Source organism: Neodiprion pinetum, chromosome 2 (genome assembly GCF_021155775.2).
Source record: "Neodiprion pinetum isolate iyNeoPine1 chromosome 2, iyNeoPine1.2, whole genome shotgun sequence".
In the NCBI taxonomy this organism is placed as follows: domain Eukaryota; kingdom Metazoa; phylum Arthropoda; class Insecta; order Hymenoptera; family Diprionidae; genus Neodiprion; species Neodiprion pinetum.
The window spans coordinates 592,723-618,955 of NC_060233.1; the positions used below are offsets into that span (position 1 = coordinate 592,723).

General features: G+C 39.7%; 1 protein-coding gene across 3 annotated transcripts in view; it reads right to left on the reverse strand.

Annotated features, from left to right (window-relative positions):
• Positions 1-1,395: 1,395 nt before the first annotated feature.
• The window catches only part of LOC124211111 (titin-like), a 66,655-nt gene continuing 41,817 nt past the window's right edge, over positions 1,396-26,233 (reverse strand). For all 3 annotated transcript variants that reach the window (XM_069133884.1, XM_069133886.1, XM_069133885.1), the window contains 24 exons: positions 23,593-23,618; positions 10,851-21,243; positions 10,485-10,532; positions 10,274-10,387; positions 10,044-10,196; positions 9,495-9,858; positions 9,053-9,368; positions 8,661-8,949; positions 8,151-8,283; positions 7,637-8,073; positions 7,237-7,506; positions 6,740-7,121; positions 6,494-6,648; positions 6,120-6,410; positions 5,857-5,998; positions 5,494-5,763; positions 4,947-5,392; positions 4,557-4,859; positions 4,318-4,472; positions 4,059-4,209; positions 3,537-3,641; positions 3,230-3,427; positions 2,823-3,128; positions 1,396-2,730 (listed from right to left, as the gene is read on the reverse strand). In XM_069133884.1, the coding sequence (XP_068989985.1) occupies positions 2,528-2,730; positions 2,823-3,128; positions 3,230-3,427; positions 3,537-3,641; positions 4,059-4,209; positions 4,318-4,472; positions 4,557-4,859; positions 4,947-5,392; positions 5,494-5,763; positions 5,857-5,998; positions 6,120-6,410; positions 6,494-6,648; positions 6,740-7,121; positions 7,237-7,506; positions 7,637-8,073; positions 8,151-8,283; positions 8,661-8,949; positions 9,053-9,368; positions 9,495-9,858; positions 10,044-10,196; positions 10,274-10,387; positions 10,485-10,532; positions 10,851-21,243; positions 23,593-23,618 (15,650 nt within the window). In that variant the 3' untranslated portion in view covers positions 1,396-2,527. The remainder of the gene's footprint in view (positions 2,731-2,822; positions 3,129-3,229; positions 3,428-3,536; positions 3,642-4,058; positions 4,210-4,317; positions 4,473-4,556; positions 4,860-4,946; positions 5,393-5,493; positions 5,764-5,856; positions 5,999-6,119; positions 6,411-6,493; positions 6,649-6,739; positions 7,122-7,236; positions 7,507-7,636; positions 8,074-8,150; positions 8,284-8,660; positions 8,950-9,052; positions 9,369-9,494; positions 9,859-10,043; positions 10,197-10,273; positions 10,388-10,484; positions 10,533-10,850; positions 21,244-23,592; positions 23,619-26,233) is intronic.

Sequence of the window (26,233 nt, forward strand, 5' to 3'; positions counted from 1 at the left end):
TTCCTGGGGGTCCAATTAGTGAGAAAATGGTCGTACAAATCGAATCTGGGACCAAAAATTTTTGGCTCCGAAAATGAAAAAAAAGTAAGGCTAACCCCTTTGCATTTTTGGCGAAAATTTTGGCGATTTCGAAAAGTGCTGGTAATAATTCTTCGATGCACCATTCCGACATAATTTTGCGAGAGGAATCAATTGGGCGCAGTCTCAATACGCTGCGAGCAACGAATCAAAAGTTACAGCCAAAAAACGAGAACCTGTGTTTTTGACATTTTTCAGCTGGTGCTCTTTCTTTCGTAATTTCTCTGCCGTTGGTCCTACGCTCTTTTCGCTGCGTTTTCTGAGTTCCTGGGGGTCCAATTAGTGAGAAAATGGTCGTACAAATCGAATCTGAGACCAAAAATTTTTGGCTCCGAAAATGAAAAAAAAGTAAGGCTAACCCCTTTGCATTTTTGGCAAAAATTTTGGCGATTTTGAAAAATGCTGGAATAAATTATTTGATGCACTATGTCGACGTAATTTTGCGAGAGGAATCGAATGGTTGCAGTTTAAATCCGCTGCGATGAACGGATCGAGAGTTACAGCCATAAACGAGAACCTGAGTTTCCGACATCTTTCAGCTGGTGATCTTTCCTTCGTAATTTCTCTGCCGTTGGTCCTACGCTTTTTTCGCTGCGTTTTCTGAGTTCCTGGGGGTCCAATTAGTCAGAACATGGTCGTACAAATCAAATCTGAGACTACGAATTTTTGGCTCCGAAGATGAAAAAAAAAGTAAGGCTAACCCGTTTGCATTTTTGGCGAAAATTTTGGCGATTTTGAAAAGTGCTGGAATAAATTATTTGATGCACTATGCCGACGTGATTTTGCGAGAGGAATCGAATGGTTGCAGTTTAAATCCGCTGCGATGAACGGATCGAGAGTTACAGCATTAAACGAGAACCTGAGTTTCCGACATTTTTCAGCTGGTGATCTTTCCTTCGTAATTTCTCTGCCGTTGGTCCTACGCTTTTTTTGCTGCGTTTTCTGAATTCCTGGGGGTCCGATTAGTCAGAAAATGGTCGTACAAATCGAATCCGAGACTACGGATATTCGGTTCCGAAAATGAGAAAAAAAGTAAGGCTGACTCCTTTGCATTTTTTGCGAAAATTTTGGCGATTTTGAAAAGTGCTGGAATAAATTATTTGATGCACTATGCCGACGTGATTTTGCGAGAGGAATCGAATGGTTGCAGTTTAAATCCGCTGCGTTGAACGGATCATAAGTTCTAGCCGAAAAACGAAAGGTTTTCTTCCTAACATCTCGCCTGTTGGTGCTACGCTCCTCTTAGTACGTTTTTTGCATTCCCGGGGGTCCAAATTGTCAACAAATGGTCATACAAACTGATTCTGAGACCAAATATTCTTTTGTCCACTGCATATTTATTATTGCTCATAGAAACAAAGCAGTTTTGAAGCATAATTTATTCTTCACATGTAAGATATTTTTACATCATTCATAATTATGGGCATGCGACGTAAGATTGGTTAATGCTTGGATGTTGAAGCACCTATATTTACGTCTCTCACCAATCATACGTGGCATATTACCATTTTCTTCAGTTCACTTAAAAATATAATAGGATTCGTATAATATGTTTATACTTATGTATAAAGCAGCATGTATATGGTTTACTATTATTATAATAAATACTTAATGTAATTCTCACAAACTTATCATCGATTACGAACTCAGTAATTGTAATAATATTAATTTCAATGTCCAATATATAAATAAAATCAGGTTTATCCAATAACGGTTGTACATACGTTACAATAATTTCTCCTTACAATTCGCAAACACGCTACTTTCATAATAACATATGTCTGCTCAAAGCTAGTACACATTTATCACTCTTGCACTCGTTATATTCGTTAAGTCTCGGGGATAATAGCTAAATTAATATTTTTGGGCTCGAATAATAAGGTGTTCTCTAATGTCCTTACGCACTTTTTAGTTTTTATTGACAGACCAACTCTTTACGTATTTAGCGTTTCGCAAAGTTTGGGTCTCATATGTCTGCAAGTAACTATTAACCAATATATATCAATGTAGACCTCGAACGTAATCTTCGAGTCTTCGTAAGATACACGTTTATTGTCTGAATTCCGTGTTAACTTTCCTTCAAACATTAACGAAATATTTAATTCTTTCAACGATTATAAAAACTACCCGCAACTTCTAAACCTTTTTGACGATTTAAATATCCGGTGAGTTGCAGAAGTTTCTTTTTTCATTTCTAGTCGGTAAAAGTCAGAAAATTCTCAAGCTTGGTCCTTTAAAAAATATTTACATTCTCAGGTTGTCGGTTATTTCCGACGTTCGCCTACGTCAACATGGACTTTGTATTGCAACAGTAACAATGAAGTATCTAGTGATTAAACCTTTCTTTGACCGGTTGGTGAAGACATTCATTTAGTAGTTATGGCTTTGACAGTTAATTCTGATTGCAATACAAGACTACAACTATTTACATTACGTACAAACAACATGCTTATTTGAAGAGTTGATTAGCATAATGCCATATCCTGAAGAAGTACTCATCCTTTCGTAGTAGGCGTAATCTTGCGTAAGAATGAATATCGGCATCCATGTTGTGTTCTCTGAGCCACGAACTTGTGTTTTCTGTACTGTAACTCAGAGAGGCTGTTTCCCCTCTATCAGTTGCTTCTGCAACTGGTTCGATGACCGACAATTCTGCGTGGCACAAAGCATTTTATGAAAACAAGAAATTGACATCAAGACGCACCTCACTAAGCAATAGCAAATAGTGTGAAAATAATACATACCAGAAGCAGGTAAGACTTTGAATGGTTCTTCAGACTCCAAGGGCTCGCTGTGACCCACTTCGTTTTTCGCAAAGATTCTAATCAGATACTCGTGGTTCTCCTGAAGGTCTTTGATGGTGAGCTTTTGGATGTCTGCGTTAACTCGTCCAACCTCCATCCACATTGTCTTCTTAACGTCTCTAATAGCGATTTTATAACCCTCCAACGGTGCGCCGCCGTCGGACTCTGGTCTGCCCCACTCGATGACTATCGTGTTTCCAGCAATTTGCCGGATTTCAAGTGGCGCCGTTGGGGGTGACGGGACAGCTGAAATAGATCATAGCATCAGAAAACCCAAGAAATAGTATCCCATAACCAAACTATGTTTTAAGGTTTTCCCGTATGGTCGTAATATCGTGACCACTCACTTGCATGTGTTTTCAGAGTAACGGCTTCCGATGTTGCCGGTGTACTCAAGCCTACGATGTTTTCAGCGAATACTCTGAACATGAATTCACTCTCTTTGAGATTCTCAATGCAATGTTGATGCGTCGTAGCGTCAAGCGTGATTATTTTGCTCCACTTCGCACCCTTTCCAGTCATTGTTCTCTTCTCAACCACGTAGCCTGCCGGGAAACAAATTCATAGGTGAACACTTTGTTCCGCAATACGGAAACCTAATTCCTTTATTCCTAGTTTGAACTCTTGATCTACTCGACGTGGTCACGATCTTACCTGTAAGCTCTGTTCCTCCTGTGCTGGCTGGTGGCGCCCATGTCAGGGTTGCACTTCGACTAGTTATACCAGTCACTTGTAAGTTCAGCGGGCATGAAGGTGGTGCTGAAAGTGATGAGATATTTAAATGGTTTACTATTGGTTTAATATATAAATAAAGAATATAAACGAAGAGCTTAGTTTCGATAAGAACGTGTTAATATAAGCCAAAGCACATAATTAATTTATGGTTCAGTATTCCAAGTAGCATGAATATACAACGTGAAATGGTAATTGTTCAGGAAAAGAAATTGATTCAAATGATGCTATTCCATGAACTTACTTTTACTTGTTACAACCTTAGTCGTTGGAAATATGCCGAGTAAAGCATACATTGTACTTTCGGTAAGCTTGGTTATTTCTACGTAGAAAGGAAAGCGAACAATTAGTAAGCGAAGCGTTTTGTTAAAGAGCACTGTCAAGATAAGAATAATGTGCATTATCAAGTAGAGCTAGTAATTTTTAATTCCTTGATAGACTTACTGATTCTTTTACCAGTTGTGATAGGCTCTTCTGGTAAATATGGTGGCCCGCTACCTACACTATTTCGTGCTGTTATTCTAAAGTTGTAGGGAGTGTCTGTCTTCAGATCTGACACGATAATATTTGTCGTCTCTCCCTGTGTGCTGCCGATCTTTAAATATATATGTTTTTTTTTATTGCCTCCTATGTGCCGATGTTTGGACGATAATGACATTTTGCAATAGCAAGATCACTAAACGTTTCAATTAAGAATATTTACCTTCTGCCATGCTTTCTTAGATACTTCCTTCGTCTCGACAATGTACTCTATGATTGGAGAGCCTCCGTCATTCTCAGGCGGCTGCCACTTTATGGTGAAGGAAGTTTTCGTCATTCCCGAGACATCGAGAGGTCCTCGGGGTGGCCCTGGTTTTTCTATAGTAATTATAGTCAAACAATTGTAATTTACTCTCATCGTTAAAATGATAACATCGATTCGTTTTCACTTCTTCTACTCACCGAATGAAGGTTTAATCGTGACTGGTTCCGATTCCAGTGGTTCTGACGATCCGACAGGGTTTTTAGCGACAACTCGGAACAAGTATTCCGAATCTTGCTGCAATTTTTGTATACAATAAGACTCAGCATCTTTGTCGACGTCAGCTACCTTCATCCAGACCATTTTTTCCGGCTCACACTTTTCAATCGTGTATTTGCTAAGCTCGAGACCTCCGTCATCTGCAGGTGGTTTCCACTCTATGGTGATTTGGTCTTGTCTGATGTCTCGCATTACTATGGGTCCACGTGGTTTGCTTGGCTTGTCTAACGGATAAATAGTTACACAGAATGGAATTTAGAGTGAAATTCACAGCGTTATACAATTTGAATGAATAAAAAAACAAAACATACCTATGACTCGGAGGTACATTTCGACGGACGTGCTACCCGCTTCGTTGGATGCTGTAACTGTGTAAGTTCCCGTATCTTCTCGTACTACTGAATATATCGTTATGGAAGAAGTTGTTTCTTCGTTGTAAACTGAAACTTGTTTCTCTGTGATTGTTTTTCCGTTTTTGATCCACGAAATTTGTGGCTGCGGAAATCCTGAAGCTTCGACGTTGATTTTCCACTGGCTCGTTACTCGCAGTTGTTGAGTCGCCAAGCTTTCGTCGAAATTTAGAGTAGGAGGCTCCTGAATTTTTAGTTCACATGTTGTCTCGGCCGTTCCAGCATTGTTTTCGGCTTTAACAGTAAAGGTAGCGGCTGAAGTCTCTGTTGTCTCTTTAATGGTATACTTTGCCACCCGATTTTCATATGTGATGTTGGCATTCTTAAACGGATTTCCATTTTTCATCCTGCAATGAGAGTTATATAGTCATCGTTGGTCTTCAAATCAATGCTGTAGAAGATAATCTGACCTAGTAAATTTAAATACGGAAACTACAGTTTTAGTTACCATGTGATCTTAGGTGTTGGAATTCCGCCGATTACACAGGATAGGGATACAGTTCGTTTCAATCCAGTTATAACGCTGTTTAGTGGCTCTAAAATAAGTGGTGCTTCCGTTGCCACAGGCTTAGCGATCTTCAAGTACCTCGTGTTATGGGACGGCTCACTGGGACCGACCGTGTTCACAGCTGTTACGCGGAACATGTATTCCTTGTTTGTCACCAGTTCCGTTACTTTGTGGGTTGTTTCTGTGATCTTTTGCGTATTCCTGATCCATCTGTGAATTATTCACCATTGCAATGAAGTCATAGAGTTTCAAACGGTAATATCGAAATCAAGTTTCGTGGTTCATATTAGGTAAATAACTTACGAAAAGTCATCTCGATCGTGGTACTCGAGAATGTATTCGGTAATCGGAGTGTTTCCATCAAAGTCAGGTGCTTTCCAGTGAAGCGTTATGCTATCATCAGTCACTTCCAGGAGTTCTGGAATACCTGGTGTACTTGGCACCTCTGAGGACACATGTAACAAATTTAAATGTAGAATAATGTCGTCTCGACTGAAGAAACTACATCAGCTCTATAGTGATGCCTAGTTGCACCTAAGGTAATATTTATGAATAATGTAACTTACGCATAATGATGAGTTTGATGTCAGTGCTTGCCTCTCCACAGCTATTGGTCAGTTTCAAAGTGTAATTACCGATATCGTCTTCCTGCACCTTCTTGATGGTCAGAGTTGCTGATTCATCGTCGGTAGTGGGAGTAATTCGTTTTGCTTTGGGAACGACCTTGCCGTTGACTGACCATTCGGTTGTGGCTTTAGGCGTGGCAGTGAATTTGACAGTAATATTGACGTCGTCGTCTTTCTTGACACGGTACTCTTTGGGCGCATCCATACTTATTTTTGGTGGCGTTTCAACAACTAAAATGGGAAGTTTTTGCAAAGTGTTAACTATCAGGTTCTTGAATATTGATATGTTACATCTAATACAATTCAATACACACCTTCGACTTTCATTTTTGACGATGTTTTCATATTCATTGCCACCGCGCTATATTCCACAGTATCTTCAATGGTACATTTCTTGACAATCAACTTTTTCACCGTACCCTCGTCTATAATGGTATATTTCGGCGATTCCTTAATTTCTTTTCCTTTCCTGTTTGTAAAAAGAGAACGTTAATATAACCATAATATTTTGATAACTATATCACCGGCAAAAGTATTTTGCCAATAATAAGGTGACTCACTTGAACCATTTTACCGGTACATTTGGTCTCGAGAGTTCAATGACGAATGAGGCATCTGAGTTCAGTGGTACCAGTGTAACGTCTGGTAATCTCGTTATGAAATCTACGCCAGGTTCTTCAACGGTCAATTTAGCTTTCGAAGTTTGTTCACCGACTTGGCAAGAGTATACTCCTGCGTCCGTGAGCTCCGACTTGTAAATTTTTAGCTTCTGTCTCTTGCCATCGATGGATAGTTGAACGTGTTCGGAAAACTGTAATTCTTCACCGTCCTTGAACCAGCGAACTAATGCATCACCTTTAGTCAACTCAATTTCGAACATAGCTTTTTCTCCTTTAGCTATAGTGACGTCCTGCATTTTGGTGATAATTTCTGGTGGCAGTTCTGAAATTTAGAGAAAATATGAAAAATTGATGGTCATTTTAGCTTTACTTGTGTCTTAAAATAATAAATTGGAAAATGTCCGTCACACGCTAAGTTGTAAAAGACAAATACTTACCAACTACGGTGACTTCTGCTGTGCATTCCTGATCTAATAAGGAACATGTGTATTCTCCTTCGTCGTGCACTGAAGTGCTTCTAATCAGAAGTTTCCTAACAGTGCCATCCTTGACAAATTCGAGTTTCTGTTTTTTCGGCTTGAGTGGTTCGCCATCCTTATGCCAACTAACTTCGGCTGTTTGCGAAGTTATTTCAACTTCAAGGATCGCTACATCACGTTCCTTTACCTCGAAGTCTTGGAGTTTCCTTACAAATTCTGGTTTCGTGGCTGTTTGAAGAATGAGCATTCAATGAGCATTAAACTATGTCGCTATGAAAGAATTAGCGTGACTTCGATATATCTATATCGAATTCGTTTTACACTTACTACTAACATAGGGGTATGTCTTTATTCTCACCTCTGATCACCACAGTGCTGGATGTACTCTGTTGTTTGACAGTACACTTGTAAACGCCTTCATCTGTCGGACTGGTTTTCTTTATATGTAATCTATGGGACCGTCCTTCCTGGATAATTTCTCTGTGGTCCATGCCACTGATTTCCTTGTCGTCGTGCCACCAAGTTGTAGAAACGGTATGTGAAGTTTCGCAAGTAAGTTCTAGCGGTCTATACTCGTCCACTTGAACGTTCTCTTCAAGGTTCTTAGTGAAAACAACTTTGTCAACATCCACGGTGATCTTAGCTCCATGCGATGTTTTCCCAACTGGATTACTGGCGATGCACTTATAATCGCCAGCATCAACTTCAGAGTCTGCATTCTTAATTTCAAGGGTGATGTTTTCTCCGTCGTAACTTTCCTTGACGTTTGAAGATGGTTCGAGGGGCTTGTTATTTCTGAAAAAATAAGCAAAGGTGTTACCGTATCAGTGCTCACATTTGAAACATAATTACTGATGAGCTGAATCATGTACCTCAGCCATGTAATTTCCGGCACAGGATTTCCAGTGACCTTAGCTGTTAATTTGACGGAACCCTTCTCCGGAACAGTCTGTTCTTGGAACCGTTCAGTAAATAACGGTGGTTCTGGAGCACCACTTGGAGTCTCTGTAAATTATAATTACAAGGTCAATAAATTGTCGCTCCTGCTGATGAGTTTTGGATTCACAATTTGAGAGAAGAAAACAATCTATTTTAAGCATTTAAAAGCATACCCTTGTGTGAGATGCGTAGCGATTTCTCATTTGCTGGATAGATTGCATCTATAGCAGGTGCGGGTTTAAGATCTGCAGAGCTTAGAGCAGCTGTAATGTTAGCTAAGCATTTTATGCGCAGACAAATTTACTGTCCATTTATTATTGAAAACAGAAACATTCAGCGTATTTATATGCAATCAAAAATAGGTGATGGATTATTTGATTGAGTCACATGCAATCACTTCGCGCTATAACTGTGTTATTGTTGTTTTTATATTTCAGTATTACCTTCGACTGTTAGCGTTGCACGCGTTTCGGCCGTTCCTCGTTCATTTTTAGCAATTACAGAGTATTCGCCTGTATCGTGCAGCTTAGGTTGGATCAAGGTCAATGTAGTGGTATCGCCATCTCGCTTAGTGGCAACTCCCTTCAGCGGTTTCCCGTCCTTGTACCAAGTAAGTTGTGGCCTTGGATTACCTATAATTTGAGTGAAGAGCACCACTGTTTCCCCTTCGCGAATGACATAAGGTTTCAACGGTTCCAAGATTTCAGGTGGTTCTTTCTCGCCAGTTTGGACCTGTGCAATGTATCAATATAAATAACAAGAAATAAATTGTTACGAGGTTTGAAGTAATGAGGTTCCGTCAAAGAAGAGTGGATTATCAAGGTTGTTACGCTACCTTCAGCGGTATTTCGATGGTTGCTTCTCCCTCTCTATTCTTAGCCACGATTTTATAGCGACCCTCCTGAGTTTTCTTTACTTTCGTGATCTTCATTACGCTACAATACATGTGCATATCACTTTCGGTGACGACAGTCACGTTATCTTTTGTCGTCATTTCAGTTTCCTCGTAGTACCAAGTTATTTCCGGTTCGGGGACAGCGACTAAACGGCATTCTAGGACTACATCGTCTCCCGCATCAACGCATTTTGCCTTTGGTTTACGAGAGAAGGTTGGTGGTATACCTTCCAAGATGTCAGCAAGCGAGGATTCCCTGAAGATAAATATATCATTCGTACAATATTACTTTACTCAGGTATTTTATTTTTCATACCATTCATTTTTGAGAACCTGCCAACATTAAAGAGATTCAATAGTAGGTTTTGTACTATGTATGTACCTTGAGAGGCTTTTCCTGGATAAGCCAGTCATGTCTGATCCGTGGTCAGACAACGGTGCTTCAACAATTAATTCCGTGGTACTCGAGGCGAATCCTGCAGCGTTCTTGGCTACGCAAGTAAATGTTCCGGCATCTTCAGGGAAGACTTCACGAATAATAAGGGTCGCGACGTTATCATCGTCGTAGTAAATCTGGAAGTCTGGCGATGGTTTGATAATGGCTGTTTGACGGAACCACGTGATTTGTGGACGTGGTATTCCTTCCACTTGGCATTCAAATTGAACTGTATAACCATCTGGGGTATGTTTTGGTTGTAGTTTTTCAATAAATCTCGGTGCAGATGCCTTTTCTCCAGGGCCAGGTTCTGAAAAATCATTTTTTTTTTCTTTTTTTTGAGAATAAGTGCATGGACCCGAATCCGAGTATAGTAGGGGTTGACAGATATACTTCCTTTACCACGTTTTTATGTTTGTAAGGAGCCTTACCTTACAAGGTTCACTACAAGTGGGATTGAGAATAAGTACGAAATATTTGAAACGAGGTACTTACTTTCGAAGACTGGTAACTTGTCGATTTTCTCGTGTAGTTTACGCTGAAGATAAATTGTGTACTGTGGTCCTTTGAGAAGATACTGTGCCGGCACCCAGCCTTTTTCTTCAGTTAAATGTTTTTTAACAAACCACCAGTCCGAATTGGTATGTTCTGTAAGAATAATTCAGTGTGTGTTAGAACGAGGATGATCATAAATAATTCCCGTCGGCGAAGGATTAGAGACATACCAATGATGTAAACTTTCTCTCCCTCGACCAAGTTGATGGCTTCATCAGTTTCAGCAACATATGAGCATATTGAGAACATCATGTCTCCATTTCGGACAACGTATTCCGTTTCATCTGAGAATATCGTATTTGGGTTAAAGAATAGTAAGACGTATTGTAAATCGGAATTTTTACTTGAATAAAGCACTTTTAGAAAAGCACGTCCACTTACCCTCTTCCGATATGTTTCCTTCTTTCGTAATACTTAGAGTTGCTTCTTCTGAAAAAAGGTAAAAAAGACGTTTTCTAATTACACCTATGTACTATTGAATGGTGAAATATCATGCAAATCCCAAGAATCACGTTATTATAACCAGATATGACTTATACCGATATGCTTTTCAATCAGTCGACTATAAATAATTGAATATTGAGTCGTTATTTGATTGTGTTAGATGTACTCACGCGCCGAAGGGATGCCAGCAGTATGTTAATAGCAATTTATATGATTCTGTATCATGCTATTGGTTTTCTGTAGCTGTAAGCATGTCTCTATGCAAGCAGATGTTCTGAAATAGAGCTATTAAATTGTTCAAACCTTCGTCGTAAGTGGATACACGTCTTCTTGGCTTCAGTTTCAAAGCTAATGATTCGTCTGTTTCCTCATACGAGTATTTTCGATCACGTTTCAATTTTAGATTTACGTCATTCTCTTCAATTTCTTCAACAGAATAAGGCCTATGTTTTTTCTTGGTTTTGCGCTTCAGAGGTAAGTTGAATTCATCAACGTCGAGTTCTTCTATACTGTACTCATCTTTGACTTCTTCCTCACTATCGTCAATAATCTCCTCAATAATCGGCCCGCCGTCATCTTCGATTTCTTGCATAATCCGAATCGTCTCTTCACCCGCTTCTTCGGAATATGTGAGTGGTCGTTGTTTTGGTTTTAGACGAACTTTCCCAGACATTGTGATGTCTTCTTCCTCGTAGGTGTTTAGAGAGATTTTGAATTCTTGTTCAACGTCCTCTTTTGTCTTTGTAGTTCGAGGTCTGAAGGTAACATTCTCGACTTCAGTTACCTCCTTAACATCTGGTCTGAGTTTTCGCTTTGGCCTGAGCTTACGTAACGTAACATCTTCATATATTTCTTCGATAGGTTTCGGTATGGTTTTAGGCGGCCGTCTTTGTATAGTAAATTCTTCAACAACTTCTTCGTCTTGTATGTCTTCAATTTCTTCAAGTTTTTGTATAGTCAACTCTTCGGCCTCTTCTTCGATAGCTTTCTTCTTAGGTTTCTTGAGAGTTACGTACTGCGTGACTTCTTCGGGTTCTTTTTGTTTCACATCCTCTGGTACAAGCTTCTTGATCGTTACTTCATCACTGGCCTCTTCTTCCACAGGTTTTTTCTTCGGCTTCTTCTTCAAAGTCACCTGCTGCGAAACTTCTTCAGGTTCTTCTTGTTTTACATCATTTGGAGCACGCTTCTTGATCGTTACTTCGTCTGTGGCCTCTTCTTCTACAGCTTTTTTCTTGGGCTTTTTCTTCAGAGTTACCTCTTGCGAAACTTCTTCAGGTTCTTCCTGTTTCGCGTCTTCTGGCACAGGCTTCTTGATCGTCACTTCGTCGGCAGCCTCTTCTTCGATAGGTTTTTTCTTCGGCTTCTTCTTTAGAGTGACTTGCTGCGAAACTTCTTCAGGTTCTTCTTCTTTCACATCCTCTGGGGCAGGTTTCTTGATCGTCACTTCGTCACTGGCCTCGTCTTCTACAGCTTTTTTCTTGGGCTTTTTCTTCAGAGTTACCTCTTGCGAAACTTCTTCAGGTTCTTCTTGTTTCACATCCTCTGGCATAGGCTTTTTGATCGTCACTTCGTCGGCAGCCTCTTCTTCGATAGGTTTTTTCTTCGGCTTCTTCTTTAGAGTGACTTGCTGCGAAACTTCTTCAGGTTCTTCTTGTTTCACATCCTCTGGCATAGGCTTTTTGATCGTCACTTCGTCGGCAGCCTCTTCTTCGATAGGTTTTTTCTTCGGCTTCTTCTTTAGAGTGACTTGCTGCGAAACTTCTCCAGGTTCTTCTTGTTTCACATCCTCTGGGGCAGGTTTCTTGATCGTCACTTCGTCACTGGCCTCGTCTTCTACAGCTTTTTTCTTGGGCTTTTTCTTCAGAGTTACCTCTTGCGAAACTTCTTCAGGTGCTTCCTGTTTCGCGTCTTCTGGCACAGGCTTCTTGATCGTCAGTTCGTCGGCAGCCTCTTCTTCGATAGGTTTTTTCTTCGGCTTCTTCTTTAGAGTGACTTGCTGCGAAACTTCTTCAGGTTCTTCTTGTTTCACATCCTCTGGGGCAGGTTTCTTGATCGTCACTTCGTCACTGGCCTCTTCTTCGATAGGTTTTTTCTTTGGCTTCTTCTTCAGAGATACCTCTTGCGAAACTTCTTCAGGTGCTTCCTGTTTCGCGTCTTCTGGCACAGGCTTTTTGATCGTCACTTCGTCGGCAGCCTCTTCTTCGATAGGTTTTTTCTTCGGCTTCTTCTTTAGAGTGACTTGCTGCGAAACTTCTTCAAGTTCTTCTTGTTTCACATCCTCTGGGGCAGGTTTCTTGATCGTCACTTCGTCACTGGCCTCGTCTTCTACAACTTTTTTCTTGGGCTTTTTCTTCAGAGTTACCTCTTGCGAAACTTCTTCAGGTGCTTCCTGTTTCGCGTCTTCTGGCACAGGCTTCTTGATCGTCACTTCGTCGGCAGCCTCTTCTTCGATAGGTTTTTTCTTCGGCTTCTTCTTTAGAGTTACTTGCTGCAAAACTTCTTCAGGTTCTTCTTGTTTCACATCCTCTGGCATAGGTTTCTTGATCGTCACTTCGTCACTGGCCTCTTCTTCGATAGGTTTTTTCTTTGGCTTCTTCTTCAGAGTTACCTCCTGCGAAACTTTTTGAGGTTCTTCCTGTTTCACATCCTCTGGCTCAAGCTTCTTGATCGTCACTTCGTCAGCAGCCTCTTCTTCGATAGGTTTTTTCTTCGGCTTCTTCTTTAGAGTGACTTGCTGCGAAACTTCTTCAGGTTCTTCTTGTTTCACATCCTCTGGGGCAGGTTTCTTGATCGTCACTTCGTCACTGGCCTCGTCTTCTACAGCTTTTTTCTTGGGCTTTTTCTTCAGAGTTACCTCTTGCGAAACTTCTTCAGGTTCTTCTTGTTTCACATCCTCTGGCATAGGCTTTTTGATCGTCACTTCGTCGGCAGCCTCTTCTTCGATAGGTTTTTTCTTCGGCTTCTTCTTTAGAGTGACTTGCTGCGAAACTTCTTCAGGTTCTTCTTGTTTCACATCCTCTGGGGCAGGTTTCTTGATCGTCACTTCGTCACTGGCCTCGTCTTCTACAACTTTTTTCTTGGGCTTTTTCTTCAGAGTTACCTCTTGCGAAACTTCTTCAGGTGCTTCCTGTTTCGCGTCTTCTGGCACAGACTTCTTGATCGTCACTTCGTCGGCAGCCTCTTCTTCGATAGGTTTTTTCTTCGGCTTCTTCTTTAGAGTGACTTGGTGCGAAATTTCTTCAGGTTCTTCTTGTTTCACATCCTCTGGAACGGGTTGCTTGACCGTCACCTCTTCCTGAGTTTCTTCCTCCACAGATTTCTTTTTCAGTTTTTTTGGCAGAGTTGCTTCTGACGAAATTTCTTCAGGCTTTCCCTCTTTTATTTGTTCTGAAACAAGTTTCTCAACTGGTGCTTCTATTTTAGTCTCACCTTCGACAGGCTTTTCTTGAGGTGTTTCATTTGACGTTATTTCTTTTTCAGGCTCTTCAGGTTTTTCTGGGGTAGTAGTGGGTGCAGGCTTTGACTTCTTTGAAATTTTTTTCTTTTTAGTCGATTCTTCGAAATCATCTACTGGATGCTTCTTCGCTGGTTCAGCCGTATCATCTGGGAGCCCTTCTACATCTTCCGTATCAGGTTTGTTTTTCAGCCAGCCCTTCAACTTGATGGTTTCTGGTTCGTCTTCAGGCTTATCAGAGGCTGGTATTCTAAATGTAACATCTGGTTCTTCCTCTGGGGTATCGGATTTGGGTTTTCCTTTTATTAAAGGAATCTGTTCAGTATCTTGATCTGGTTTCGTTTTCTTTCGTTTTGGATGCTGCGTTTTTTCAGGTTCGGGCTTAGGTTTTGCAGGGTGTTCAATTTCGTCAGAAACATATTTTTCGATCAGTGGGTGCTCGAAATCGAGTGGATTGAAATCGTCATGTTCTAATGTCGTATGCGGTTCAGTTGTTTCCTCCCGAATTATTCTTTCTGTAGGTTTCTCTTTAAGAGGCTCTTTCTTTATTTCTTTGGTATCTTCAACAATTTTTTCTGGTATCTGCTTCAATTTTATTTCGTCGATTTCTGGTTCTTCTGATGTCAAAATTTGACCCTTACCGACACGTAGTGGTTGAGGCTCTTCTGACTTTTCCTTTGGTTTCTTTGGTTGACGTTCGTAGATAGATTTATCCTCAATCTCTTCTAACGGAACTTTTTTCAATTCTTCAAATTCCTGATCTAATCTCTCGAGGTCTATCTCGTTTTTTTCTGTGAATTTCACTTTCTTTTGTTTTGTTTTTAACACTCTAAGTGCCTCTTTCGTATTTCTGGACAGAATTCCACATTGAACTGGATTTTCTTCGAAGGTATCTATTTTTGGTTTTTGTAATTGGGGCGGATAATCATCTATAAAAGTAATTCGACTACGAAGAAGTATTTTTGGAATCACCACGCCCTTTGATTCCTTCTTTTTGGGTATTGCTGCCTTTTTTAATTTAATTGTTGCGAATTGGGGCTGTTCATCTTCTGGTTGTGAAAATTTCAATTTCGTTGGTTGGTTTACTTGAGTTCGTTCGATTTTTTGCGGCACTAATTTTTGTAGCTTTGGAAGCTGAGTTTTTCTTTCAGTTTTTGATCTGGGCTCCCACTGAATCTTTTCCGGCATTGGCTCGAGAACTGGTCTTTCGTATGGTTCTGGTTCAACCCATTCAACATCCTCTTTCTTTGGAGATGTTTTCTTCTTTTTCTTTTTCAATACTTTTTTAGTCGGAAGTTCTTCAGAAGGCTTGATAATTTCTTCACCATGAAGTTTGTCTGGTTTTTCCGTAACGGGCGCTTCAGAAGACTTTTGTTCCCTGTCAGTAGCCTTTCTGTTGTCTTCCTTCGTCACAGTTGCTTTTGAAATAACCGCTTCGACAACTTCTACTCTATTAGGCTGCTCTTCAACTGGCACCGCTATTTCTTGATCAGGTTTCTTGTCTTCAAACAATTCTTGTGCTGACGTTCCAAGAATAACCTCAGTTGTCTCAATACTCTCTTTGGGAACAATATTTTCCGTAGCTTGTTCTTCAGTCGGTTTTTCAGTTGTAATACTCTCAACAACTTCAGCAGGCTGCTCCATCTCCGATGCTTTAGGTTTCTTCGTTTTCTTGGGCGCTTTCTTAACAGGGACTTCAGTGATTTTGACCTTATCAGGCTGTTCTTCAATTGGCATAGCTGTTTCTTGGCTCGGTTTTTCGTCCGTGGGTAGATCTTGAGTAGACGATCCCAGAATAACCTCAGTTGTTTCAATACTTTCTGTGGAGAAAATATCTTCCGTAGCTTGTTCTTCCGGTGGCTTTTCAGTTGTAACATCCTCAACAACTTCAGCAGACTGCTCCACTTCTGCCGCTTGAGGCTTTTTCGTTTTCTTGGGCGCTTTTCTGATGGGAACTTCAGTGATCTTGACCTCATCGGGCTGTTCTTCAACTGGTATGGCTGTTTCTTGGCTCAGTTTTTCGTCCTCGGGTAATTCTTGAGTAGACGTTCCCAGAATAACCTCAGTTGTTTCGATACTCTCTTTCGGAAGCATATTTTCCGTAGCTTGTTCTTCAGTTGGCTTTTCAGTTGTGATGCCCTCAACAATTTCAACAGGCTGCTCTATCTCCGATGCTTTAGGTTTCTTTGTTTTCTTGAGCGCTTTGTTGACAAGAACTTCAGTGATCTTGACCTCATCGGGCTGTTCTTCAACTGGGAGGGCTGTTTCTTGGCTCAGTTTTTCGTCCTCGGGTAATTCTTGAGTGGACGTTCCCAGAATAACCTCAGTTGTTTCGATACTTTCTTTCGGGAGAATATCTTCCGTAGCTTGTTCTTCAGTTGGCTTTTCAGTTGTGATGCCCTCAACAACTTCAGCATTCTGCTCCATCTCCGATGCTTTAGCTTTCTTCGTTTTCTTGGGCGCTTTCTTGATAAGGATCTCAGTGATATTGACCTTATCAGGCTGTTCTTCAACTGATATGGCTGTTTCATGGGTCGGTGTTTCACCCTTGGGTAATTCTTGAGTAGACGTTCCCAGAATAATCTCAGTTGTTTCGATACTCTCTTTTGGAACCATATCTTCCGTAGCTTGTTCTTCGGTCGGCTTTTCAGTTGTAATGCCCTCAACAACTTCAACAGGCTGCTCTATCTTTGAAGTTTTAGGTTTCTTCGTTTTCTTGGGCGCTTTCTTGACAGGGACCTCAGTGATCTTGACCTTATCAGGCTGTTCTTCAACTGGCATAGCTGTTTCATGGCTCGGTTGTTCATCCTCGGGTAATTCTTGAATAGACGTTCCCAGGATGATCTCAGTTGTTTCGATACTCTCTTTCGGGAGCATATCTCCCGTAGCTTGTTCTTCGGTCGGCTTTTCAGTTGTAATGCCCTCAACAACTTCAACAGGCTGCTCTACCGCTGAAATTTTAGGTTTCTTCGTTTTCTTAGACGCTTTTCTGACAGGAACTTCAGTGATCTTGACCTCATCAGGCTGGCTTTCAACTGGAATTGCTGTTTCTTGGTTCGGTTTTTCATCCTCGGGTAATTCTTGAGTAGACGTTCCCAGAATAATCTCAGTTGTTTCGATACTTTCTTTCGGGAGAATATCTTCCGTAGCTTGTTCTTCCGTTGGTTTTTCAGTTGTAACGTCCTCAACAACTTCAACAGGCTGCTCCACTTCAGACGCTTTAGGCTTCTTCGTTTTCTTGGACGCTTTTCTGACAGGAACTTTAGTGATTGTGATCTTATCGGGCTGAACTTCAACTGGAAAGGCTGCTTCTTGACTCGGTTTTTCGTCTTCAGGTAATTCTTGCGTAGACGTCCCAAGGACGACTTCAGTTGTCTCGATACTTTCTTTCGGAAGAATATCGTGTATAGCTTTCTCTCTGCACGGCTCTTCGAGAATCATATCTTCAGCAACTTCTGAAGGCTGCTTTTCCTTAGAGGTTGTTGGCTTCTTCTTTTTATCAGGAACTCTTATCGCTTCTACTTCTGTAGTTTGGACGGTTCTCTCATCTTCGACAGCAGGCTTCGCCTTTTCTTCGGCGGGTTTCTCGATAACAATTTCTTCAACGACTTCATCTGGAACGCCATCGTCTCGGATAATAGCCTTTTTCTTCTTGATAACCTTTCTTGTTGGGGTCTCTATGATTTCCACAATTTGTTGTTCCTCCATCACTGTTGTCTCTTCGACTGGTTTTTCAATGATTTCTTCAATAACTTCTTCAGGCGCACCTTCCTTGGTTGGCTTCTTCTTCTTTTTGATTGTTTTCGTTGTTGGAGTTTCAATCGTTTCAATAATCTCCTCTTCTTCAACAACCGTCTTTTTGGTTGGCTTTTTCTTTGGTGCCTTCTTTACATCCACTTCTGTGATTTGGACGGTTTCCTCATCTTCGACAATCGGTTTTGCCTTTTCTTCGGCAGGTTTCTCGATAACGATTTTTTCAACGACTTCATCTGGAACGCCATCGTCTCGGATAATAGCCTTTTTCTTCTTGATAACCTTTCTTGTTGGGGTCTCTATGATTTCCACGATTTGTTGTTCCTCCATCACTGTTGTCTCTTCGACTGGTTTTTCAATGATTTCTTCAATAACTTCTTCAGGCGCACCTTCCTTGGTTGGCTTCTTCTTCTTTTTGATTGTTTTCGTCGTTGGAGTTTCAATCGTTTCAATAATCTCCTCTTCTTCAACAACCGTCTTTTTGGTTGGCTTTTTCTTCGGTGCCTTCTTTACATCCACTTCTGTGATTTGGACGGTTTCCTCATCTTCGACAATCGGTTTTGCCTTTTCTTCGGTAGGTTTCTCGATAACGATTTCTTCAACGACTTCATCTGGAACGCCATCGTCTCGGATAATAGCCTTTTTCTTCTTGATAACCTTTCTTGGTGGGGTCTCTATGATTTCCACGATTTGTTGTTCCTCCATCACTGTTGTCTCTTCGACTGGTTTTTCAATGATTTCTTCAATAACTTCTTCAGGCGCACCTTCCTTGGTTGGCTTCTTCTTCTTTTTGATTGTTTTCGTCGTTGGAGTTTCAATCGTTTCAATAATCTCCTCTTCTTCAACAACCGTCTTTTTGGTTGGCTTTTTCTTTGGTGCCTTCTTTACATCCACTTCTGTGATTTGGACGGTTTCCTCATCTTCGACAATCGGTTTTGCCTTTTCTTCGGCAGGTTTCTCGATAACGATTTCTTCAACGACTTCATCTGGAACGCCATCGTCTCGGATAATAGCCTTTTTCTTCTTGATAACCTTTCTTGTTGGGGTCTCTCTGATTTCCACGATTTGTTGTTCCTCCATCACTGTTGTCTCTTCGACTGGTTTTTCAATGACTTCTTCAATAACTTCTTCAGGCGCACCTTCCTTGGTTGGCTTCTTCTTCTTTTTGATTGTTTTCGTTGTTGGAGTTTCAATCGTTTCAATAATCTCCTCTTCTTCAACAACCGTCTTTTTGGTTGGCTTTTTCTTTGGTGCCTTCTTTACATCCACTTCTGTGATTTGGACCGTTTCCTCATCTTCGACAATCGGTTTTGCCTTTTCTTCGGCAGGTTTCTCGATAACGATTTCTTCAACGACTTCATCTGGAACGCCATCGTCTCGGATAATAGCCTTTTTCTTCTTGATAACCTTTCTTGTTGGGGTCTCTCTGATTTCCACGATTTGTTGTTCCTCCATCACTGTTGTCTCTTCGACTGGTTTTTCAATGACTTCTTCAATAACTTCTTCAGGCGCACCTTCCTTGGTTGGCTTCTTCTTCTTTTTGATTGTTTTCGTTGTTGGAGTTTCAATCGTTTCAATAATCTCCTCTTCTTCAACAACCGTCTTTTTGGTTGGCTTTTTCTTTGGTGCCTTCTTTACATCCACTTCTGTGATTTGGACCGTTTCCTCATCTTCGACAATCGGTTTTGCCTTTTCTTCGGCAGGTTTCTCGATAACGATTTCTTCAACGACTTCATCTGGAACGCCATCGTCTCGGATAATAGCCTTTTTCTTCTTGATAACCTTTCTTGTTGGGGTCTCTCTGATTTCCACGATTTGTTGTTCCTCCATCACTGTTGTCTCTTCGACTGGTTTTTCAATGACTTCTTCAATAACTTCTTCAGGCGCACCTTCCTTGGTTGGCTTCTTCTTCTTTTTGATTGTTTTCGTTGTTGGAGTTTCAATCGTTTCAATAATCTCCTCTTCTTCAACAACCGTCTTTTTGGTTGGCTTTTTCTTTGGTGCCTTCTTTACATCCACTTCTGTGATTTGGACCGTTTCCTCATCTTCGACAATCGGTTTTGCCTTTTCTTCGGCAGGTTTCTCGATAACGATTTCTTCAACGACTTCATCTGGAACGCCATCGTCTCGGATAATAGCCTTTTTCTTCTTGATAACCTTTCTTGTTGGGGTCTCTCTGATTTCCACGATTTGTTGTTCCTCCATCACTGTTGTCTCTTCGACTGGTTTTTCAATGACTTCTTCAATAACTTCTTCAGGCGCACCTTCCTTGGTTGGCTTCTTCTTCTTTTTGATTGTTTTCGTTGTTGGAGTTTCAATCGTTTCAATAATCTCCTCTTCTTCAACAACCGTCTTTTTGGTTGGCTTTTTCTTTGGTGCCTTCTTTACATCCACTTCTGTGATTTGGACCGTTTCCTCATCTTCGACAATCGGTTTTGCCTTTTCTTCGGCAGGTTTCTCGATAACGATTTCTTCAACGACTTCATCTGGAACGCCATCGTCTCGGATAATAGCCTTTTTCTTCTTGATAACCTTTCTTGTTGGGGTCTCTCTGATTTCCACGATTTGTTGTTCCTCCATCACTGTTGTCTCTTCGACTGGTTTTTCAATGACTTCTTCAATAACTTCTTCAGGCGCACCTTCCTTGGTTGGCTTCTTCTTCTTTTTGATTGTTTTCGTTGTTGGAGTTTCAATCGTTTCAATAATCTCCTCTTCTTCAACAACCGTCTTTTTGGTTGGCTTTTTCTTCGGTGCCTTCTTTACATCCACTTCTGTGATTTGGACGGTTTCCTCATCTTCGACAATCGGTTTTGCCTTTTCTTCGGCAGGTTTCTCGATAACGATTTCTTCAACGACTTCATCTGGAACGCCATCGTCTCGGATAATAGCCTTTTTCTTCTTGATAACCTTTCTTGTTGGGGTCTCTATGATTTCCACGATTTGTTGTTCCTCCATCACTGTTGTCTCTTCGACTGGTTTTTCAATGATTTCTTCAATAACTTCTTCAGGCGCACCTTCCTTGGTTGGCTTCTTCTTCTTTTTGATTGTTTTCGTCGTTGGAGTTTCAATCGTTTCAATAATCTCCTCTTCTTCAACAACCGTCTTTTTGGTTGGCTTTTTCTTTGGTGCCTTCTTTACATCCACTTCTGTGATTTGGACCGTTTCCTCATCTTCGACAATCGGTTTTGCCTTTTCTTCGGCAGGTTTCTCGATAACGATTTCTTCAACGACTTCATCTGGAACGCCATCGTCTCGGATAATAGCCTTTTTCTTCTTGATAACCTTTCTTGTTGGGGTTTCTATGATTTCCACAATTTGTTGTTCTTCCATAAACGTGGTTTCCTCTATTGGTTTCTCAATCACCTCTTCAACTACCTCTTCAGGAGCATCATCTTTAATTGGTTTCTTCCTTTTTTTGATCGTTTTCTTTTTTGGAGTTTCAATGATCTCAACGATTTCTTCGTCCTTAGTAACAAGTACTTCCATCTGTGTAATATGACTTTCCGTTATTTTCCTGAATTGTTGCAAAGGCCCTAGGGGTATAAGTATGGTGAATCTGCCCTCCAAAGATATTCAAATGACACTTAGAAGGATTCGTAGGTACCAATCAAATAATAAGATCCTGAAATTTTCAGATCCTTAACTCAATTGGTTTTTGAGAATAATCAAAACATGTAAAAACAGAAAAAATCTTTTTTCTCAGGATTGACTGAACCAATTGATTCAAATTTTCAACATGCCTTGTGGACTGATAATAGCTTCTAGAAAAACATTAAAAACTGTACAGCTTGATAAGATCCTTAAAAAAAATTGTTTTGTCGCTAATTTCCAATTTTAATCATGATACAATTTTGGCACAGTTATGAAACTATTATTTTTTCAAACCTTATCCATCTACCTACAACACCGCGGTATTTCAAAATTTTTAAAAATGGTACGCTGTAGTAGAAAAAAATAAGAACCACTTTTTGGTCCAAACAATGAATTTATTTATATGTTTTGAGCTTTAACTTTGTTATTTTAACGCCCATTCGTAGAGTCAATTATTTCATCCTCAAACCAACAATTATTTTTTTTCCAAAGTCAAAATCTACAACAGACAAATAATAATAATGAGTAAGTAATTTCAACAAATGTTTCTAAGAACAGCTTTTTATTATAAAATTCGATTATTCATATATTTTCACTAATTTGAAACATAGATATAATTAACAATTATCGAGCTTGAGTGATTATTGAGAAATGATTGAAAGAAATACAACTTTTGAAAATTTTGGAAAGTCAATGCTCAGTGAGATAACATATATATATATATTTATTTCATTAAGCTAATTAGATTTCTTAATCAAAGACAATAAATGAAAAATGTTGCATTTGCTCTAAATTGTTAAAAAAAGTTACTGGTACTCCTAAACGCTTATTAACAGATCAAGACATTTTTGAGTTTTCAAACACATTTCATTTTGTTTTTTCTACTGGAGATACCGTCTGTCGCAATTGTCGATTGGAGTTGTACAAAAAAAAGGAAAATTGATTCTGTTGCGAGTGGATCGTGTTTTGTAGATGAATTGGAATCAGCTGTCAGTGAAATATTAGACAAGACAGAGTCCAGTTTGTCACAGATAACATTATCTCGATCAAGTTCGGATGATCCGTCTTTAAGAGCGAACATCACATCTACAGCCAAGAGTGCAGAGTATATTGAAGTACCAATCAAAAGAACTATTTCAACTCATAAGTGCTGTTGTCTTTCTCATAGTACTGATGATGTAACAATGATTCCTCAATACGCTCGAATGCAATCATTCATTAAACGGCGAGTTTACATTTCGGATGGAAATTGATGCTATTGGGGTCATTTAATAAATAAACATTTTTATGAAGAATAAGAGTTTATTCTAATTGGACTACAATTTCATGTTCAGAAGTAACTAATATGATGGAAAACTTCACTGTTAAATGTGATTCTACATTACTAGACAAAATGGACAATTATCATGTGTCAGATGAGAAACCTCATCTCTTAACGAGCTTGAAATGGGAAAACGTAATTGAGTTGCAGAATTTGCTATCAACAATGAGAGACACTGACGCTCGAATATCTCAAAATCGATAATTGTTAATTATATTAAGGTTTCAGGTTAGTAAAAATATATAAATAATCGAATTTCATAATAAAACGTTGTTCCTAGATATATTCGTTGAAATTACTTACAGATTATTAATATTTATCTTTTGTCATTTTTGACTTTGGCAAAAAAAAAAAATTCTCAATGTTTTGAGTATGAAATAATTAATTCTATGAATAGGCGTTAAAATAACAAAGTTAAAGCTCAAAACATATAAATAAATTCAATATTTGGGCCGAAAAGTGGTTTTTATTTTTTTCTACTATAGCGTACCTTTTTTAAAAATTTTGAAATACCGCAGTGTTGTAGGTAAATGGATAAGGTTTGAAAAAATAATAGTTTCATAACTGTGCCAAAATTGTATCATGGTCAAAATTGGAAATTACAAACAAAACAATTTTTTTGAAGGATCTTATCAAGCTGTACAGTTTTTAATGTTTTTCTAGAAGCTATTATCAGTCCACAAGGCATGTTAAAAATTTGAATCAATTGGTTCAGTCAATCCTGAGAAGAAAGATTTTTTCTGTTTTTACCTGTTTTGATTATTCTCAAAAACCAATTGAGTTAAGGATCTGAAAATTTCAGGATCTTATTATTTTATTGGTACCTACGAATCCTTCTAAGTGTCATTTGAATATCTTTCGGGGGCAGATTCACCATACTTATACCCCTAGGGCTTTTCTTACCTCTAAATTGGCAGACTTACCTTACGAAGAACTTCCTCAGATTCACCTGAAAAACATCAACCATCAATTATTATTACATGATATCTCGTAACCGTGAATTGCTGTTGAAATACTCAGCATTAAATATTCGGGATGTTTTCATGATTATACTACATACGTTTTTTTCATTAATGAACAATTATCTTTGAAGAATGTTGTTTTCGGATAGTGTAAAGCACAACAGCATTATAGTAAATTTGACTTGTAACCGCAGAGAAAATGTACCGAGAATCGCCGAAAGTACGTTGTCCACAATCATTGCAAACCTTAGTTGAAATTTTTTAAAGTGGCTAGTATACCTATCAAAATCACATGCAAATTACGTATCAATATGTTGTGGAAGCAATGTCGCATGATCTTAAATTCTTAACTATGAATAAATTCCTAATATGATATATTTCTAGTTTCTAATTGTTCTAGATTTATTGATACGCGCATATATAGATCGCTTTGTGAAGATCACACAACCGAAATTGATATGTCGTGTATGTCACGGTGTCAAGTCCCGAAGATCTTCGCTAGCAAGGTCTGGCCAAATAGTTTTGCATCCATCATACACATGAATTCAACAGACGAAAATTAAGTGTATTCCGAATGAGTAGATTTGGAAGGTTTTGATAAGTTTCTTACCTTTTGTTCTCTGATCAACGTCTTTGAGTAGTGTTGGTTTTGTGTGTTTCAATTTTTTGTGTGTGAGTGGTATTGTGTTTCCAGGAATCTCAGTTACTGTTGTAACCGGCTCTTTACCTTCTTCTTCGATAGTTGTTTCTTCAGTAATTTGTTTTTTATTGCCTTGTGTTATTTTACGACGCTTTTTAGTGATTTTTTTGGGCTGCCCTCCTTCAGTTACTATTTCACTTACTCTAACTTCTTCGTGAATTTCTTCAGTGACGGCTGGTTTCTGTCCCTCAGGGAACTTGTTTGAAAGAGGTGTTGTTTCGTCAACGAGTACTTCTTCAACTGCCCTGACCGTAGTGATCGGCTCTCGGCCTTCTTCTTCGACTGTTCTTTCTTCAGTGATTATCGGCCTTTCTTTTCCACGTTTCTTTATGATCTTCTTCAATATAATCTTTTTTGGTTTCTCGTGAGGGGAGTCTTCAGTGTACTTCGTTGTAATGATATCAACTGATTCCGTAACATCCTCATCTCGAGGAGCAAAATCGAGAGGTTTGTCATCGAGCATTTCTGAATCTTTGGGCTCATCAGATTTTTTCCAGGGCTTGAGTTTCACCGACTCTATCTCTTCTTCGGGTTTTTCACCCTGTCGACTCTTGAGTTTTATATCAGGTATCGCTTCAGATTCCTCTTTTTTGGGTGTTCCGGGGACGATCAGAATGGATTCGTTATCTTGCTCTGGCTTTTTTGGAGCACGCTTAGATTTCCTCTTATTCGGTATCTTGGGCTGCGATCCCTCTTTTTCCGGACTTGAAAGGGGTTCCTTGTCTTCCAACTCAGGTTCATTAAACTCAATATCGTAAGGTTCGAAAGGAGAGAGTGCCGGCTGATCACGATCTTTGGTATCTTTCGTCTTTTTATCTGGTTTAACTGTCGTTTTAGGTACCAATTGCGATTCTTCCGGCTGAATGGGTGTTTTCTTGTCAACTTTCTTTAGAGATATTTTGTCTTCCTCAATTTCTTTTCTAGGAGGTACCTTACCTTTCCCAATTTTGAGCTTGTCAGGCTTATCTTCTTCTGCAACGTTTGGTTTAGGCTTGCGCTCATAGACAGATTTGTCTTCAATTTTCTCCAAGGGAACTTTTTTAAGTTGGTCGAATTCCAAGTCCAGCTTTTCTAATTCCGTCAACTCTTTATCATCTGGTTTTCTTTTCTTGTGTTTTATCTTCTTAAGCTTCAAGGCATCTTCAACATTACGTGATAGAATACCATTTTGAATGTAATTGGGTTCGATAGTTGCGATCAAGGGATACTGTAGACCTGGAGGCCACTCGTGATCTATGATGCGACTACGTAATAAAACTGTCGGAATTTTGACCTTCTGTTTTTCATCTCTTGATTTTTTAGTAGTAGGCGTCTTTTTCAGCTTGACTTGGGCAAATAAGGGTATTTCTGGTGCAATGACTTTCGGCCTGAGCGGCTTTTGTTCAGTGATTTCAATCTTCATCAACTGCGGTTTTAGATTTGCTTTGAGCAACTCCATATCTATGATCTTATCAGCTGGTATGTTGGCTGACTTTTTGACTTTCTTTTTCGTAGTCGGTTTCTGCTTGCCTTTGGGTTCATCAATTGAGAGAGGTTGAGTGGCCTCGTCAACCGTATCTTCAGGTAGTTCGACACTAACGACGATTGGTTTTTTGCCTTCTTCTTCAACAGTCGTTTCATTTAAGATTCGTTTATGACCATCTCGCATTATTTTACTACGCTTTTTGATAACTTTCTTGGGGCGACCTTGCTCAGTCACTGTTTCAGTTACCTTAATTTCTTCATGAATTTCTTCAATGATTTTCGGTGTATCTTGTTCAGAAGTTGGTTCGAAAAGATGCGTCGATGGTCCGTCGTCGGGGGCTTCATCAATTGCGGTAACTATGGTATTTGGTTCCTTGCCTTCTTCTTCGATAGTCAATTCTTCTGTAACTTGTGGCTTACCTTTGCCTCGTTTCCGAA